The sequence below is a fragment of the Acomys russatus genome, chromosome 15 (assembly GCF_903995435.1).
Source record: "Acomys russatus chromosome 15, mAcoRus1.1, whole genome shotgun sequence".
In the NCBI taxonomy this organism is placed as follows: Eukaryota; Metazoa; Chordata; class Mammalia; order Rodentia; family Muridae; genus Acomys; species Acomys russatus.
Window position 1 is genome coordinate 60,210,962 of NC_067151.1, and position 16,399 is coordinate 60,227,360.

General features: G+C 46.1%; 1 protein-coding gene across 1 annotated transcript; it reads right to left on the reverse strand.

Moving 5' to 3' along the window:
• Positions 1 to 1,263: 1,263 nt before the first annotated feature.
• LOC127199054 (Fc receptor-like protein 2) lies at positions 1,264 to 13,160 on the reverse strand. The gene is made up of 7 exons (XM_051156920.1): positions 13,007 to 13,160; positions 11,325 to 11,714; positions 10,820 to 11,101; positions 8,979 to 9,287; positions 8,330 to 8,608; positions 3,208 to 3,528; positions 1,264 to 1,645 (listed from the first exon to the last, which is right to left on the reverse strand). The coding sequence occupies exons 1-7, from the start codon at positions 13,158 to 13,160 to the stop codon at positions 1,626 to 1,628; spliced, it is 1,755 nt and encodes a 584-aa protein (XP_051012877.1). The 3' UTR covers positions 1,264 to 1,625.
• Positions 13,161 to 16,399: the final 3,239 nt, after the last annotated feature.

Here is a 16,399-nt window from a genome sequence, read left to right on the forward strand (position 1 = left end):
GTGTTCTTCAGAACTCTCTGCCTGGAATAGCTCTTGGTGAGCATGATCCGCGTGAGATATCTTGTGCAATATATGTAAAGTAGCTGCTAAGCTATTGATTTGCTTGAAGGGTCGTGAACATTCGAGGCCCCGTTTTGCTAACATGGGGTGGTAGCCCACAGGAATTCTAGTTACTGTGGTAACTCTTTAGCTTCCCGGGCTCCAGGCCTCCTTCATATTTAACTTAGTGAATGATGCTTTCTCCTCCAGAACATTTATTTATTAATTTATTTATCCTTGGCATCTGGAGGTGCTGAGACTGTTGCGGGCTCAAACTCACTCTCATGGGTCCCACTCATTCGTGCAGTTGCCATATCTTTGCTTCCTCCAACTTCTTGCCCAGTGTAGACAGGAGAAATCGCCTTTCAAACTGGTTTTCACAATTACATAATGCTTACAAGGAAAATATTATTTATATTGCCTAGTGGGTTGTCTGAGTTAGGGTTTTATTGTTGTTACAAGACATCATGACCATGGTATCTCTTATAAAGGACATTTAATTGGGGCTGCCTTACAGTTTAGTCTATTACTGTCATGGTGGGGAGCATGGCAGCATGCAGGCCGGCATGGTGCTGGAGCAGGAGCTGAGAGTTTTACATCTTGATCCACAGGTAGCAGCAGCAGGAGACTGTGCCATACTGGGCATGGCTTGAACATAGGAGACCTCGGAGCCTGCCTCCACAGTGACACACTTCTGCTAACAATGCTTTACCTCCTAGTAGTGCCTCTCCTTATGGGCCAACCATTCAAACACATGAGTCTAGGGGGGCCATATCTATTCATTCTTTTTTTCTTTTTTTTAAAAAAAAATTCATCTATTATTATGTATACAGTGCTCTATCTGCATGTACACCTGCAGGCCAGAAGAGGGCATCAGATCACATTATAGATGGTTGTGAGCCACCATGTGGTTGCTGGGAATTGAACTCAAGATCTGTGGAAGAGCAGACAGTGCTCTTAACCACTGAGCCATCTCTCCAGCCAGGGCCATACCTATTCAAACCACCATATAGGTCAAGTTCATTTACTGGGTACTGGGTGACAGAAAGTATCTCTGTCTTCACTTCTCACGATATCAATCATTAGAGAATGGTCATTGGAAATGTTGAATTTTCCATGGTAAGAAAATGTGGTACCCCTGGGATCTTAGCTATTGACTATTCACTCTGGTCTGGAGAACCATAAGCCATGACTCAATTACCATGGTTTTAAAGCTGATTTCTTCCCATGTCAAGAAATGAATGTAAGCACTCAGTTCCTTTTATCTATATTCTTTATCAGACCACATACTATCAGATGTAAGGGTCGGGCACACATGATCCTCTACATCTGCCCAAGAAGATAGCCAGAAGGAACTAGAAAGTCAGGGAACCTAGACAAGGGAACAATTTTCCCAAGCTTGGCCTCCAGGGACTGGGGGACTTGGGCTTCCTTTAGTGCTGTTGGGACTTTAGCTCGGAGCAGAACTGTTTTGAATGCTGTTGAAGGCTGAGCCACAGATGAAGTCTCCAAGTCCAGTGGAACTGCAGCCTGCGAGGCCCAAATGCAGAAAATAGGAAGTTTGATGGTCTCTGGTCTGTGGATCTTCAGAAAGTGCTAGGAGAGACTGTGTAGAAGAAATGACAGGAGGTCAGAATGCAAGGACCAGCAAAGGTCAGCTATGCAAAGCAGACTGAGCATGGAAGCCAGCCTGAACCACAGGAGCCTCCCCACACCCTGTCCAAACCCCTGGGGTTCAGATTTTCACCAAAGGTCCTCACGACTATGTGAGATCTTAATTTTATCTCAACTCAGTGAGGGAGTTGAACTAGACATCACACTTTCTTGACAATGAAGTTTGTTGCTTCTAGGGTTGGACCATGGAGGAAGCTGACCTTTGAGCTCTGTAGACTCCAGATCCAGGGGGCTCTACAGAACCAACTCCGGACTCCATTACCTTGAACAAGCTACCACCATTACAAGTGCCTCTCAACTGGCATGGGCCCAGTAGTTCTAAGACATTTTCTTTTCTCAGAAGGCCACTCTTGCACTCAGTGGGCTGAGGAGGCAAGGGAGGACAGTGACCCTGGCTTCCTTTCTTCTCACAGGGTCTGTGAAGATGTGGAGATGAGGAAAGTTGCAGCCTCGTCAGATCTCTTTGTTTTGCTCTGACTCTCTGGAATCTTTGCCCTTTATGGCCTGATTCCTGGGCCTGTCTGTCTGGGCCACTGATGTCTTTCCAACACTACCCACCAGCCTGTCCTCTACCATCAGAACCCAGGGCTTCATTCTGATTTATGGCATTGCTAAGGAAAGAGCTCTGAAGAGTTGAAAAGATGTCACAATAATGTAAGCAGTGTCACCCTTCGTAAAACCACCCAAACTGTATAAATTGATGGTTTCATAATTACCTTCTTGACATTATGCCCCGACTCACAACCATAAAAATACTAATGTTTTGTCTTTTTAAGATGCCCAATAAGAACTAATAACAATAGCACACAAGGCAGCCTTTGGGAACTCTGGGCCAACCTGCCGTGATCTGACAGTACTAAGGAGGAGGCTCATGTAGAAGTGGCCTTCATTCACATGGTATTAAGGCATGTCTCTATATATTCAGTGGTTAGTTGCTGATATTGTCATTGCTAGTGAGGAATCTCCTGTCTGTTGTGTAAAAGTTACTCACTAGTTGTCTCTGATTGGTTAATAAAGAAGCTGAAGAGCCTATGACTGGGCAGAAGAGACTGAAGGTGGCACTTCTGTTCCCAGTCTAGGAGTCCCAGGGCAGGGAGTGGAGAAAGGAGGAGGAGGAGGTGGAGAAGGAGGTGGAGGAGGAGAAGAAGAAGAAGAGGAAGAAGAGGAAGAAGAAAAAGAAGAAGAAAAAAGAAAGAAGAAGAGGAAGAAGAAGAAGAAGAAGAAGAAGAAGAAGAAGAAGAAGAAGAAGGCGGCAACCCACCCATGAGAAGAGTCATTATGAGAACTAAGATGCACAGCAAGTAGCATGCAGCGCATGGTGGGCAAGTAGCTAGACTAGCATAGAAGGGTTAGCATAGGTCAATATCTACCCAGTTATGGTGCTTTAAAGCTTATTAATAAATGTAACAGGCCTCTGTCTCATTATGTGGGAGCTAGAGCGGGCATAGTCAAAGGCAACAGGCTCAGCCCGGTGTCAGCTCCGTCACTACCCACCTTCACACACAGCTCCCGCATCTTCGTCATGGCCACAGTCAAAGGTCTCTACCTGGTCACATTCAGCCAGGGCCTTTTCTGTGCCGTTGCACAGGGCTACCTGAATGAGCACAGGCAGAGCTTCATCAACCACGGGTGGATAGAGCATGGCTATGGGCGTGTGCCGGGCTGCTCCGCAGCCCAGCTCTCGGCACACCACAGCCACGTCCTTCATGTCCCAGCCATCGTCGCATACTGTGCCCCAGCGGCCTTCCTGTTCCACCTCTACGCGTCCTTCACAGCGGTGGGGACCGTTCACCAAACGCACTTTGGGTGGAGGGTCTGCAAATGGAGTGGGTGAAAGTACTTTAAAAATATGCATGCTCTCAAGCACCTCCCATGTATACGGGTCTTTACAGCAGGGGCGCTGTTACTGTTACTGTTACCGATGGGCTGGTAGTATCAGGGATCACCTAACAGGGAAGTCTTCTGGCACTACCTATCAGGGATTATCTAGGTTAGCTTGGCTCGTGGCCCTGCCTGTGGGTCCTACTGATTAGGTTAATCAAACTAGGAAAACTCGTCCAGCTTAGGTGCTGGTACACCCCAGGCTGGGATCCCTCCCTGACTGTATAAAAAGGTGAATGTTGGCTGTGCACAAGTGTTCGTGCCTCTGGTGATTGTAGGTGTGATGTGACCAGATGCTTCAAGCACTTGCTGCCTCGGTTTCCCAACTGTGACCCTTGAACTGTTAACCAAGTCACCGTAAGTCAGGTGTTTTTGTCGTGGCAACAGGAAAGGGAACAAGGGGAGGTAAGGAGCTGCTAGAGGAGGGGTCTCAGAGCCTGGCTTTGCCTCGCTGGGCTTTCAACTTTACCATCACCTCACATCACCAATGGCCCCAGTAAGTGAGCCTGGAAAAGAGTTTCTGCCCACACTCGGAAACACAGAGATTTAGGGTTTGTTTTCCATAAACTCAAAGGGAAAAAAAACCACCTTAAGATAGAAGGATATAATCACATCTTTCCCAATGATAGAGACTGAGACATAGAATAGAGAAAGGCCTATTTGTTAGTTTTGCGGCTTTAAAAAAAAAAAAAAATGCCTGTTTAGCCAGGTGTGGTGGCACATGCCTTTACCTCCAGCACTCTGGAGTCAGAGGCAGGTGGATCGTTGTAAGTTTGAGGCCAGCCTGGTCTACAAAGTGAGTCAAGGACAGCCAAGGATACACAGAGAAACCCTGTCCAGAGAAACGCCTGTCTAATCTCTGATTTCTGCTTATTTTATTATTTTACTTTTACTTAGTTTGTTGAGATAGAGGTGTGACTATATTTCCCAGGCTGAACTTGAACTTCAAGCAATCCTCTCACCTCTAGTATTCTTACCCGACAGGCCCAGAATTAAAAAAAATTTTTTAAAGTCATTAGAAATTACAAACGCCCCATTAGAAATTACAAACGCCCCCCCCTCTCTCTCTCTTTCTCTCTCTCTCTCTCTCTCTCTGTGTCTGTCTGTCTGTCTGTCTGTCTCTGTCTCTGTCTCTGTCTCTCTGTAACCCTCCTGCCTTAGCCTCCCACCAATGTTGGGGTCACAGCCATGCACCCTTAAAGTCTTTTGACACAGTTCTTTTACACAGTCCACAGGGGCCTTGAACTTAGGACCATCTCTCCTTCTCCAAGATCTCTTGGATAAAACACAGCTATAAGCTCAACATTGTGATGGCGAAAGAAGCTGGTGGAGGAATGAAGAGGAGAGAGCCTGCAGCCCCAATGCAGACACTCCCACACACTATCGATTTTCTATCAGCAGCTCTTTCAGGAGGAGGCAGGTCAACTCAGATGGAGTCTCTGTCATCTGCAGCCAGCATGCCCTGACTTACTCAGATCCCTGAAAAAGGCAGACAGCAGCATCGATGATAACAAGGCAGACAGACCAGGAGTCACAGGTAATAACAAGAATCCTTTTAAGCTAGGTGTGGTGGTACTGCCTTCCATCTCAGCACTGAGGCTGAGGCAGGAGGATCTCTGTGAGTTCGAGGCCAGACAGGGTGAATAGTGAGACCCTGTATCAAAAAAAGAAAAGGAAAAAAAAAAAAAAAAGAATAAAGAGAAAGGGAGGGAGAGGAGGAGGAGGAGGAGGAGGAAAGAAAAATAATATATTTCTCAAAACTTGATGGATTAATGAGACCAAACATATATAAGACAACAGAGGCTGAAGTGTTGAAGTGTAAGACTAAATGAAGAAAGTAGCTTAATTTAAAGAAAAAAATCTAGACTTCAACTAGCCCCCCCCCCAAAAAAAAAGAGAGAGAGAAAGAGATTATTCTTATTTTCACAGAGCAAATTTGCATTAATCGACAGCATGTAAGACCACCAGCAAAGTTTCAGTGTTTTCTCTGAGGTGAAAATTCGGCAGGCCACATCTTAAGAAACGCTAAGTACAAGAAGAACAAAGGAGTATCTAAGAAATTAATAATGAAAGATTGATGTAAATGTATTTGTAAGAAAGTATAAGTTCTTTTTATAAAAGAATTAAGGATTCGTATTACATACATATTGCAGATACTAAGCAAGTGAAAATCATCATATATTAAAACTTTTAAAATGAGATAAAAGTGGCACTTGGAGGGAAACATAGTTTAAAATACATTGTAGAAGATAAAAAAGATGAAAAAGAAGTATTTAAGAAATTAAAGAAGAGATTTAGTGTTTCAGGTTTTATGTTGAGGTCTTTGTGAGGGAGAGGCAGGTGGATCTTTGTGAGTTCAAAGCCAACAAGGTCTACAAAGCAAGGCTGAGACCAGCCAGGGCTATATATTGAGACCCTGTCTCGAAACAAGAATAATAATTTTAAAAGTTAAGGAAAGCCCCCTCCCTCCACCCCCAGCAACTTATTGAATCAGATGCTGAGACTCACAGCCAAGCATTGGGTGGAGCCCTGGGAATCCTGTGGAAGAGAGGGACGGAGGGGACAAGGGCGCTGCAAGAAGACCAACAGAGTCAACTAACATAGACCCATGAGGGCTTATAGAGTCAGAAGCACCAACCGAAGAGCAGGCATGGACTGGACCTAGGCCCCCTACACATATGTAACCGATGGGCAGTTTGATCTTCATGTGGGTCCCCTCGTAAGCTGAGCAGGTGCTGTCTCTGACAGGGACTCTATTGCCTGCTTTTGATCACTTCGCCCTAACCAGGCTGCCTTGCCTGACCTCAGTGGATGAGGATGAGCTCAGTCCTGGTGTGACTTGATGTGCTAAGGTGGGTTGTGGGGGCCGCTCCCCTTTTCTGAGGACAAAGGAAGGGAGGATAAGAGGCAGAGAGTGGGAAGGAGGGACCAGGAGGTGAGGAGGGAGGGGCCTATGATCAGGATGTAAAGTGAATATATAAATTAAAAAGAAATTAAGAAATAATGTGAAATATAAATATGAGGAAGATGAAATATGGGAGATAAGTAAATGAATTAGAAAAATACTTTGGAGTAGTAAGGTGATATTGACTTGAAAAGTAAAAAACATCAACTAAAACCTGCGTTTTTGGAAAGAGAATGCAACAGAGAGGCCTCTGGTAAGTCTGGTGAGATACATCAGAAATGAGGAGAGAGCATGGTCACACTCCAGAAACTAAGCACTGGAGAGCGTGCTCGAGAGTCTGTGATAAATTTGAAAATTGAGATTTTCATATTTTGTTCATCTTTGGGGAAAAAACACACAAACTGTTGTGTGTGGGGGGGGGGAGTGGAATGTGGCATGTGTGTGTGTACAATGCACACATGTGTGAGGGAGCCAGAGGAGGATGCCTAGTGGCTTCCTCTATGTTCCTTGCCGTATTCTCTGGAGACAGGATCTCCCACAGAACCTGGACCCCAACATTTCTCAGCAGGTGGCCAGCACACCCCTGCAGTTGTCCCGTCCCCACTCCCTGAAACAACCATGGCCAGGTGAGTGCTGACGAGGCAAACACGGGTCCTCACACATGTGAAGTAAATGACCTTACCCACTCAGTTATCGCCCAGCTCTATAATAATAGACCTATAATAAGAAATTGTTTTTAAAAAATAATAAAAAAATTGAAAAGGCTAACTAACAAACAAGGGTTGATAGCAGAGGTAACAGTCTACTGGGCTCAAAGAACCTTGGGCTAGTTGCAAAGACTTCAAGTAGGTAGATAATCCTAATGTTTTCCGTTTCTGAGCACAGAGTTTCTGGAAACTCCTTGAAATCATTCTTATGAAGCTAACATATCCCTGGCAAAGAAAAACAAAAACTCATGTATTAATAGGATGCAGTGTGTGTGTGTGTGTAAAGTATATGCTTAGCATGCTTGAAGTTCTGACTCCGATACCGAGCATTGAATCAATTAACACATGCAAATGTTTGAAATAAAACATTAGTAAATCATATAACGCTACTGGCTATGGTGACTAAGGAGTGCTTATAAGAGAAACTCAGGAACTGTTCCATATTAGAAAACTCATGAATAAAATTCTCTCCGATAATGGATTAAAGAAAAGAGAAGATCACACAACCGTCCAGACCTATTCTTACAGTGGCAAAGGACTCGGCTTCTTGGCTATGGCTGCCCCAATTGTCAGTTCCGTCTTTGTGTCTGCTCATGGCACTTGTAGTAAATAACCTTGGACACGCTGCTCAATTTAAATTTTATTTCCTTGCTTGTGTAATAATTCTGTTGCTATGGAAATCAAGTGATACCATCTTAGTAAAAATTTAAATCCCAGAATCCATCTTCTTTGTGGTTTATTATTGCTATTATTGTTTTACTTCTGTTCATAAGTACAAGGGCTAGTGGGTGCTCCCTAGTCACTCTGAGTCCCAGTGAGCTCTGAGGATGCAAGATCATCCCCACTTGTCCTTATGTACATCTGTCTTCCTTCTTTCTCCATGCTTCGCCTAGCCCACTCCTTACACTGGCCGGATCCCTGATTTTACACATATGTGATTAAAGGAGAAGCAGACATAGAGGACAAGCAACAGATGAGACTGAAAATAATGACTGGGTGTGGCGCTGGCCCTCCAGTGGAGCTCCGATTTCCGGAAGGGTGGGATAACACAAAGAAAGGAAAAAAAGCCATGGCTCGGCATAATGCAAGTTGTGCCCTGGAATGGGGCGTTAAATTGTCCTACCTGTGACATAGAGTGTCACCACCTCACTGCGCTTGGTCCCCCAGCCATTGCCAGCCTCACAGAAGTAGTTCCCAGAGTGTCCTGCAGTCAGGGAGAGCTTAAAGGATGCTTTTCCTCCAAAAGGTGCTGAGACGTTCCCTAGAGTAATATTTTCATGATAAAACCAGTACAGAACGGGAGGAGACGCTCTCTTGTCTTCACAGTGAAGTTCCATGACGTCCCCGATGAAGGGCAGCACCCCGGGAATGCTGACGGACAGGAGGGGGTGTAACACTGGAACTGACAGAGCACAGTAGAAGTCAGAGGAGTGGCACGACGCATAGCCTACCTTGTTTTCACTCAAGTTCTCCTTGTATCCTTTCCCAACGTCTCAGTGCTCCGTTTAACCCTCCAGGGAAGGTTCCAGCAGAGCAGTTATGCATTGACGAAGAGTTCTGGAGAGCATGCCTCTGAATACGCTACACCGTCTCGGTCAGGCTCCATCTCAGTGCCCTCTTTCCCCTCTTCTGCTACTGTTGCCGCTTTTGCCTCCACCATCAAAACAAAGCCCTTGCTGCATTCCCACAGCTTCCTACGCCCCGTCGTGCCTTCCTCTTCGAACATTTTCCCCTGCTGGGAGTTGCTGGCTCTGATTAGGAATGCTCCTTACCTTTCACTGCGATGTTCACTACGACGCTCTGGACAAGGCCGTAGCTGTTGTCCGCAGTGCAGTAGTATCCCCCCGCATGGCTTTCCTTGGCAGCAGGGATCTCCAGCTCCCCTCTCTGGGAACGCTGACTTTTCCTCCCCACACTCTCCTTCGTGTCCTCCCTGTGCCAGGCGAACGTGATAAGCCCTGTGCCCTTAGCCACAGAGCAGGCAAGGACCAGCGTCTCTCCTTCCAGGACCAGCATCTCCCCTTCAACTCCTGGGCCCCTTGATGGCTGGATCTCCATGGAGACTTGAGACACAGGAATCCCTGGAGGAACAAAAGACAATTGTTAAAGACCAGGTGGGGATGAGCTGGAGAGATGGCTCCGAGCTTAAGAGCACTTAACTGTTCTTCCAGAGGACCAAGGTTCAATTCCCAGTTCACACATGGCCATCTGTAGCCCGGGCCGGTAGTGGGGGGAGGTGGGGGGGGGGGGAGGGAGAAATTCAGGACAGGCAGGGCCCAGTATCACCTGCTGGGAGTTATGGCAGGTAAATATATGGAATTGAGAGTCCACCCCACTTGCCTGAGTGTTTTTCATGGGAACGGACCATACTTAGGGCATTGCACAGGGCCGCTCTGCAATCCGGTGCTCAGTAACAATTCTGTTCCTCACTTCCTACACCTCCCCTTACCTTGATCACATCCCGCAGTGTTCTGCCCTCTCTTGACTTTTTTGTGAGCGACAATAGGAGAGAGAGGCTGGAATCCCTTAAGCAAGGGAGTTTTCCCCGACTTGAGTAACAACAACTGAAGTCCTGCCATTTAAAAGCTGCAGGATCTGAGTAAGCCAATATCTCTAATCCTCAGCTTTTCTCAATAGCGTTTGGATAATCACAGTAACCTCACAGAGTTCTTATGCAAATTAGTTGAGACGCATACATTAGGCAGTCCCATGCACTACTGCTCAGCAGTGTCAACTAGTGATACTGCTATCCTCAAGTGTTAAGAACATGTACCCAGGCCAGATAAATCACATTTAAACTCCAGGTCTCTATGGTGGGTGCTGTTTCTTTAGGCATAACAGCTTTTTGCTTTGGGTTTCCTCCTCTGTAAAGCCGGGGGGGGGGGGAACAGCACTCATTCTACAGACTACTCATGAAACTGTTTCACAGGCTACTGTGAGGACAAAAGGCTCCACTGCTCTGAGTAGCATCTTGTACATGGTAAATCTTCCTGTCATCTCTTCTGCAGGTGTTTGTAGCATCACAACAGCTTTAGCTCATATCTGGAATATAATGATTCTTTTTTTAAAAAAGATTTATTTATTATTAATATGTATACAGTTCTTTACCTTCAGGCCAGATCACATTAGAGATGGTTATGAGCCACCATGTGGGTGCTGGGAATTGAACTCAGGACCTCTGGAGGAGCGGTCAGTGCTTCTTAACCTCTGAGCCATCTCGCCAGCCCATAATGATTCTTTTTACAAGTGAAAAATTGTTACTGTCATCTCAAATATTATTATTCGTGCCTTCGTTGTATCACCTCCTAAGTTCGTGTGTGTGTGTGTGTGTGTGTGTGTGTGTTGGGGGGAGGGGGGAGGGCCTCTCCTCATAGACAGAAGCTATACTTCATTCATTGACCTCTTAGTTTGCCGAGTAAACTTACTGTTGTTGCTTTTCTGAAAGAGAGGGTAACGTCATTGGGAAATTATACCCCTTTAGAAATAAGTGTTCAAGAGTCCCAGTGGGCCATGGTGGCTTCTGCCCTCAGGGATAAGAAGGAGCCCACAGTCTGGCTGGTGCCCCTGCTCTCTTCCTGACTCTGCTCCATCAGCCCAACCCACTGGCACTCACTCTCCACAGTTATATAGGACCGGTGACTCCGCTTTGAGACACTGTGAGATGCTGTCATTGCCTCACACCAGTAATCCCCCGAGTCTTCTTTCCATATTGCTGAGATCGTAAACTTTGATGAGCCCCAGCCGGACTGCAAAGTGCGGCCATCTTTGAAGAAGGAGTAACGTAACTGGGTGTCTGTCCTGTCCCAAGGGAGCCTGGTGTTGCAGGACAGGGTCACGGGACTCCCTTCGATGGGCTGTAGGGGGCTGGCTGTCAGCCCAGGTGCTGGAAATAGCTCTGGAGGGGAAGATTAAATCCGAAGAGACCACTTGTTAGTTGAGGACCATACAGTCTTCCATAAGCACCTAAAGAGCAAGACACATAGACCCACACTCCAGGACAGGCCGCCTACCCCCATCCATTCATCCCTGGTTAGTGTCCTATATGCCCTGTGTACCCTGGCTCTCCTACCCAGGCACTTTCCCTCCAAGGCACAGCCACTTGAAGAATGATCCCCTACCTTGGACAGAAAGCCATACAGATCTTGTTTCTTCTGACACATCTATAAATAGGAACAATTTCCTATCTGCCTTACAGGAATAGGAGCCACTGTCGCTGAGTCTTGCATTCGAAATGACGTAGCTCGAAGCGCTGCCATAAGTAGATAGGTGAGACCCGTCCTTGAAGTACTTTAGCCTCTTTATGTTGCTGTTCTTTTCCCCTGTGCAGCTTATGACGACCCGGTCTCCTTCATAAGCACGGGATGGCACGCTGATGCTCAACCAGTCTGCAAAGGAAGCAAGTGGCGGAGAGTGACAGTAGGGACCCCGCCTTGATGCTGCTGAGAAGGGAGAGGTTCTATGTGTGTCTAGAAGCGGAGGACCCACAGCTGTCTGGGGACTCACGAGCTCTTCTCACTTTCTGGCTCAGCAGATTGAGTTCCACTTCACTGGAGGACATTTCCTTTTCCTTTTCTCTCCTCCTCCTCCGCCTCTTCTTCCTCTTCTTCCTCTTCCTCCTCCTCCTCCTCCTTCTCTCTGTCAGTCTCTCTGTCTCTCCCTCTCTGTCTCTGTCTCTCTTTGTCTATCTGTCTGTCTGTCAGTCTGTCTGTCTTTCTCTCTGGTTTTTCAAGACATGGTTTTTCTGTGTGGCAGCCCTGGCTGTCCTGGACTCACTCTGAGGCTGGCCTCAAACTCCATGCCATGTGAAATTTTCTTTTTCAACCATGCATTTTGTATACATGTTAAGGGATCTTTTTTGTTTTTCGTGACAGGGTTTCTCTGTGTAGCCTTGGCTGTCCTGGACTCACTTTGTAGATCAGGCTGGCCTTGAACTCACAGCGATCCACCTCCCTCTGCCTCCTGAGTGCTGGGATTAAAGGCGTGCGCCACCACCACCACCGCCTGGCGATTTTTTTTTTTTAATGCTGTTTTTTTTTCCCCAGATTCCAGCAGCTGTGCTAACTATGGATTGAAAATGTGTCCACTAGTTACGTGAGACAGCTCAGGTCTGGAATTACAGCTATTCATGATGTTGAGGCACATAGGTCACAGATTCAAAGCTACAGATTTGGTTTAGGGCCAGCTTGGGTGATTTAGCAAGACTATGGCTCATAATAAATAATAAACAGGGATGGGCATAGATAGCTCAGTGGTGAAGTCCTCACCCAGCACGTTCAAGACCCTGGGCTCGAGTCTCGGCACTCCTCTTCCCTCTACTAGAAGATTCTACTTTGTATCTCCTTCTACCTATGGATGGCCTCAGATCCCATGACTCCCTCTGCTTGCCCCATGCTTTAGAAACTGCGTGCAGTAGCATGGTTTCTAACTCAATGTCCTTCCCTGGCGTGTCATTCTCCTTACAGGAAACCAATGGAGCCAGAGACACAAGCTACAGAATCTACGTTTCCAGGCTCTCGAGTCTACTAAAAACGCTTTCACGGGTATCTGCAAATCATTATCATACTTGTTCCTGTAGGATCCCCACAAAGAAGTGGAGCATCCCCCTGTCCAGGCCACTGCTTCCCCTATAGGACAGTGAGCTAATGGATAGCTTAGATCTGCCACAGCAGGAGAAAACACAAACGAATAGAAAGGATCTTGTAGACTTCCCTGGAAAAAGAAGAGCCTGCCAGCATTGCTCTGGCAGAGCACCCTGCAGCCTCTCTCTCCCTACAGAAAGACTTCCATCTACGAAGGATACCAGCTTCAAATGCCAGTCTGGAGTTGCAGTGCATTGGGGAGGTAGCACGGAAAATGTCTGTCCAATAGCGCAAAGTGAGCAACCAAGCTTTCACTGGCTTTGAAAGATATTGGGAATAGAGACTGGGCCCTGCCCTGAACACCGGACCCTTCATCACAGCATCACTCCCCTTCAGTGTAAGACAAGACACTGTCCAACACGAGGGAACACAGTGCAGGGGGAGGATAAAATACAACAGTGGTGTTTAGGCACCTGCCCAGCTTGTCCTTCCGACTCCCAGGGACCTGTCCCAGGAGGACATAGCTAAGGCCCTTAGTCCCTAGAGCGACACTTATAAGGGTGTGAATGAAAAACACTGAGAACTTCCTGAGACACAGCTTGCGCTAAAGCGTACATCATATAGATGATAGCCTTTAATTAATATTCATCCATTCTTCCTTCCTCCTTCCCTTCACTGTTTGGAAGATGCTGGGAATCAAACTCAGGATCTTGCACATTCTACCCTGCCCAGCTCTCTAGACCTGAACTAAATCCTCAGTTCACTTTAACATCCCTCAACACATTCTGCTTGTGCGCGTATTTTTCCTTATCCACAATATACCAGTGTACATCTCGATATCTATATGGCATGTTTGAGATGCTCATCCAAATGGATTTAATAGTGCGAAATGACCAGCCAAGCTCAAAGATACCTTCTGTGTAGCATCTACTGGCTTTGAAAGATAATGGGGGTGGGGTGGGGAGGGAGGACTAGAGAGATGGCTCAGTGGTTAAGAGCACTGTCTGCTCTTCCAAAGGTCCTGAGTTCAATTCCCAGCAACCACATCGTGGCTCACAACCATCTATAATGTGTTATAATGCTCTCTTCTGGCATACAGGTGTACATGCAAATAGAGCACTCATATACAATAAATAAAATCTTAAAAGAGAAAAGGATAACGGAAATAGAGGTAGATGGCAGGCACAAAGTTCAATAAAGAAGTGTTGGAGACCAATATTCTTTTTCACTCTATGGTGAGGCGGGACAATATTTTCCTGTGAATATTTTAGAAATAAAGTCAGTTTGATTAAAGAAATATTTGAGAAGTAAGACTTATGAGGCCAAATTGAGGACGATCAAAGGGCTAGGAGTCAGAGGAAAAAAATTTCAACAGTTTTCCCGGAGACTGAAATAAGGATTTAACTGCAAGACACTTGGGTTGGTGGTCTTAATTTCTGAGTATCATCTCTCAACATTGTAGAGTGGATGTGTTCTCAAAGGCTCAGCCAAGGAGGAAAGCATAATTTCCCAGGCTCCCATGAAACTAAATGTTTTCTTGATTTCATTATATTAAACTCCAATAAAAAAGGAAAAGACCCATTAGGCACTGGGTTGTTTCAATCCCAACAGAGACTGAAGGGCGTTATTGTCTTCTGCAGAGAGCAGAGCACGTCCCTGGCCTCTTGCTGCCTCCCTGCTCTGAATATATTTTCAGCCACTGCTTCTGGTGAGCTTGAGAACATTTTCCCCAGTGACTACACCGACGGCTGTCTCTTTGCAGCGAATCCCTTTCCCGTCTGAGGAGTCAGCAGCAAAGAGGAAGTAATTCGTTGCCTTGAGAGGGTCAGGATGCTGTCTTCTTCCTACCCAGCAATAGCTGGCAAAGCAGAGGTGGCGGTGGTGTGGTACATCCTGTCACAACTGGTCAATGGTGAAGAGAATGAGGTGCTGGGTCCTGCCTCTCTTCACCCTAGCCCTGGCTCAGATCCCTTCTGCTGCCTTCTGCTAAGAGGCTTCACTAGGCAGGACCTCCCACGCCCGAGAGAGAGGGAGATCCCAGAGATCTGAAGGAAGGAACAAGGAAAAGACTTGCTTACCCGATTGGACTCCCACAGGAGCTGCAAGGAAACAGTCAGAGAGGTTACACAGGACCAAGGTCTTTGTGCTTTATGAAAGGTTATAACCCTCTAAGGACTCTCAAGCACTTTTTCTTTTTGCCTCATCCTCCTACCCTACTCCTCTCATCTTCCCTCTTTTACATTCTCCATCTTTTCTCTCCATCTTTCTTCTGTCCTTCCCTCTCTCACTCACAAATGATAAACCCTGAGCATGTTCTGAGCAGTCATTGTCCACTCCAAAAAGCTTGTCTATTGCAAGCAAAATTTCAAGAGCTTCGTTTATTGTCTCATCTTTTACCTTTTTATTTAAATATTTTTTATTTTTTGAAATTAAAATATAATTACATCACTTTCTCCCTTCCTTTTCCTCCCCTCCCCCCAACTCTTTCACAAATTTATGGCTTCTAGCTGTATATATGTATGTATACGTCTATATACAATACAACCTGCTCAGTCTATATATTACTTGTATATATATGATTTCAGGGCTGACAATTCAATATTGGGTAGCCAATTTGGGGTCTCTACCTTTAAACTGTCCAGACTATTTTGCTTATGAGAAATGATCTACCCAGGGGCAACCTAGGTGCAAGGAAGGGCCACAAAAGAAACACAGGCTCTGCACCTATTTCACTGACATTAGTTCTCCTTCTTCCTGCATTCTAGAAGCACTGCTGTGCAGGGGGCTATGTAAGAGCGTTGTATTTATAGGCACAGCCTATGATATCTACTATGGTCAGCAAGGCTTGAATTCTATTCAGTGTCTAAGAGATAAGAGTTCAGCCCAACACGAAGTTTGAAGTAGAATCTGGGCCTTAGGGTATAAGATTTATGTGGGTTGTGCATACATTCATTCTAACAGAAAGCACCTTTGAAGTTTTTTAATGAAAATTTACTGGTTTTCTAGAGATCAAACAGAAAATTGAGACAAATAACCGGCCTTTTAGTAAGGTCTCTCTCTCTCTCTCTCTCTCTCTCTCTCTCTCTCTCTCTCTCTCTCTCTCTCTCTCTCTCTCTCTCTCACACACACACACACACACACACACACACACACACACACCTTTTCCTGGGAGCCTTGCTTTGCTCAGTTCTCATTTGTGTCATACCTGCCAGGGCTGCATCAGAAGCAGAAAGCCCATCTCGATACACCCCAGCAAAGAGCCATATGCTCAAGCAGAGTGTTTATGGGTGCCCATACAGAGACAATTCTACCCTGGCACCACCCCAGGCCCTTTTCAGCATCCTACCTACCAAAGACCAGAAGCAGTGACCACAGCAGCATGAGGCTAGAGGCAAGCAGCTCCCTTCCTGACAGGTGCAGCTCGAGTCCTCAGAGCACGTGGACCATGGTTCTGGGATAGAGCCCTGTGCTTCAGTGGGGATCCTAACTGAAATAGAGAAAAAAGGAAGTGGCAAAGTCGTCTGTCATTCAGCACATACCCTGAGCCAGTGGGTGCTGCAAATGCTAATGTCCTTCCTCTTTGCAGAGTTGCTTAGACATGTGTGTGCTCAGGA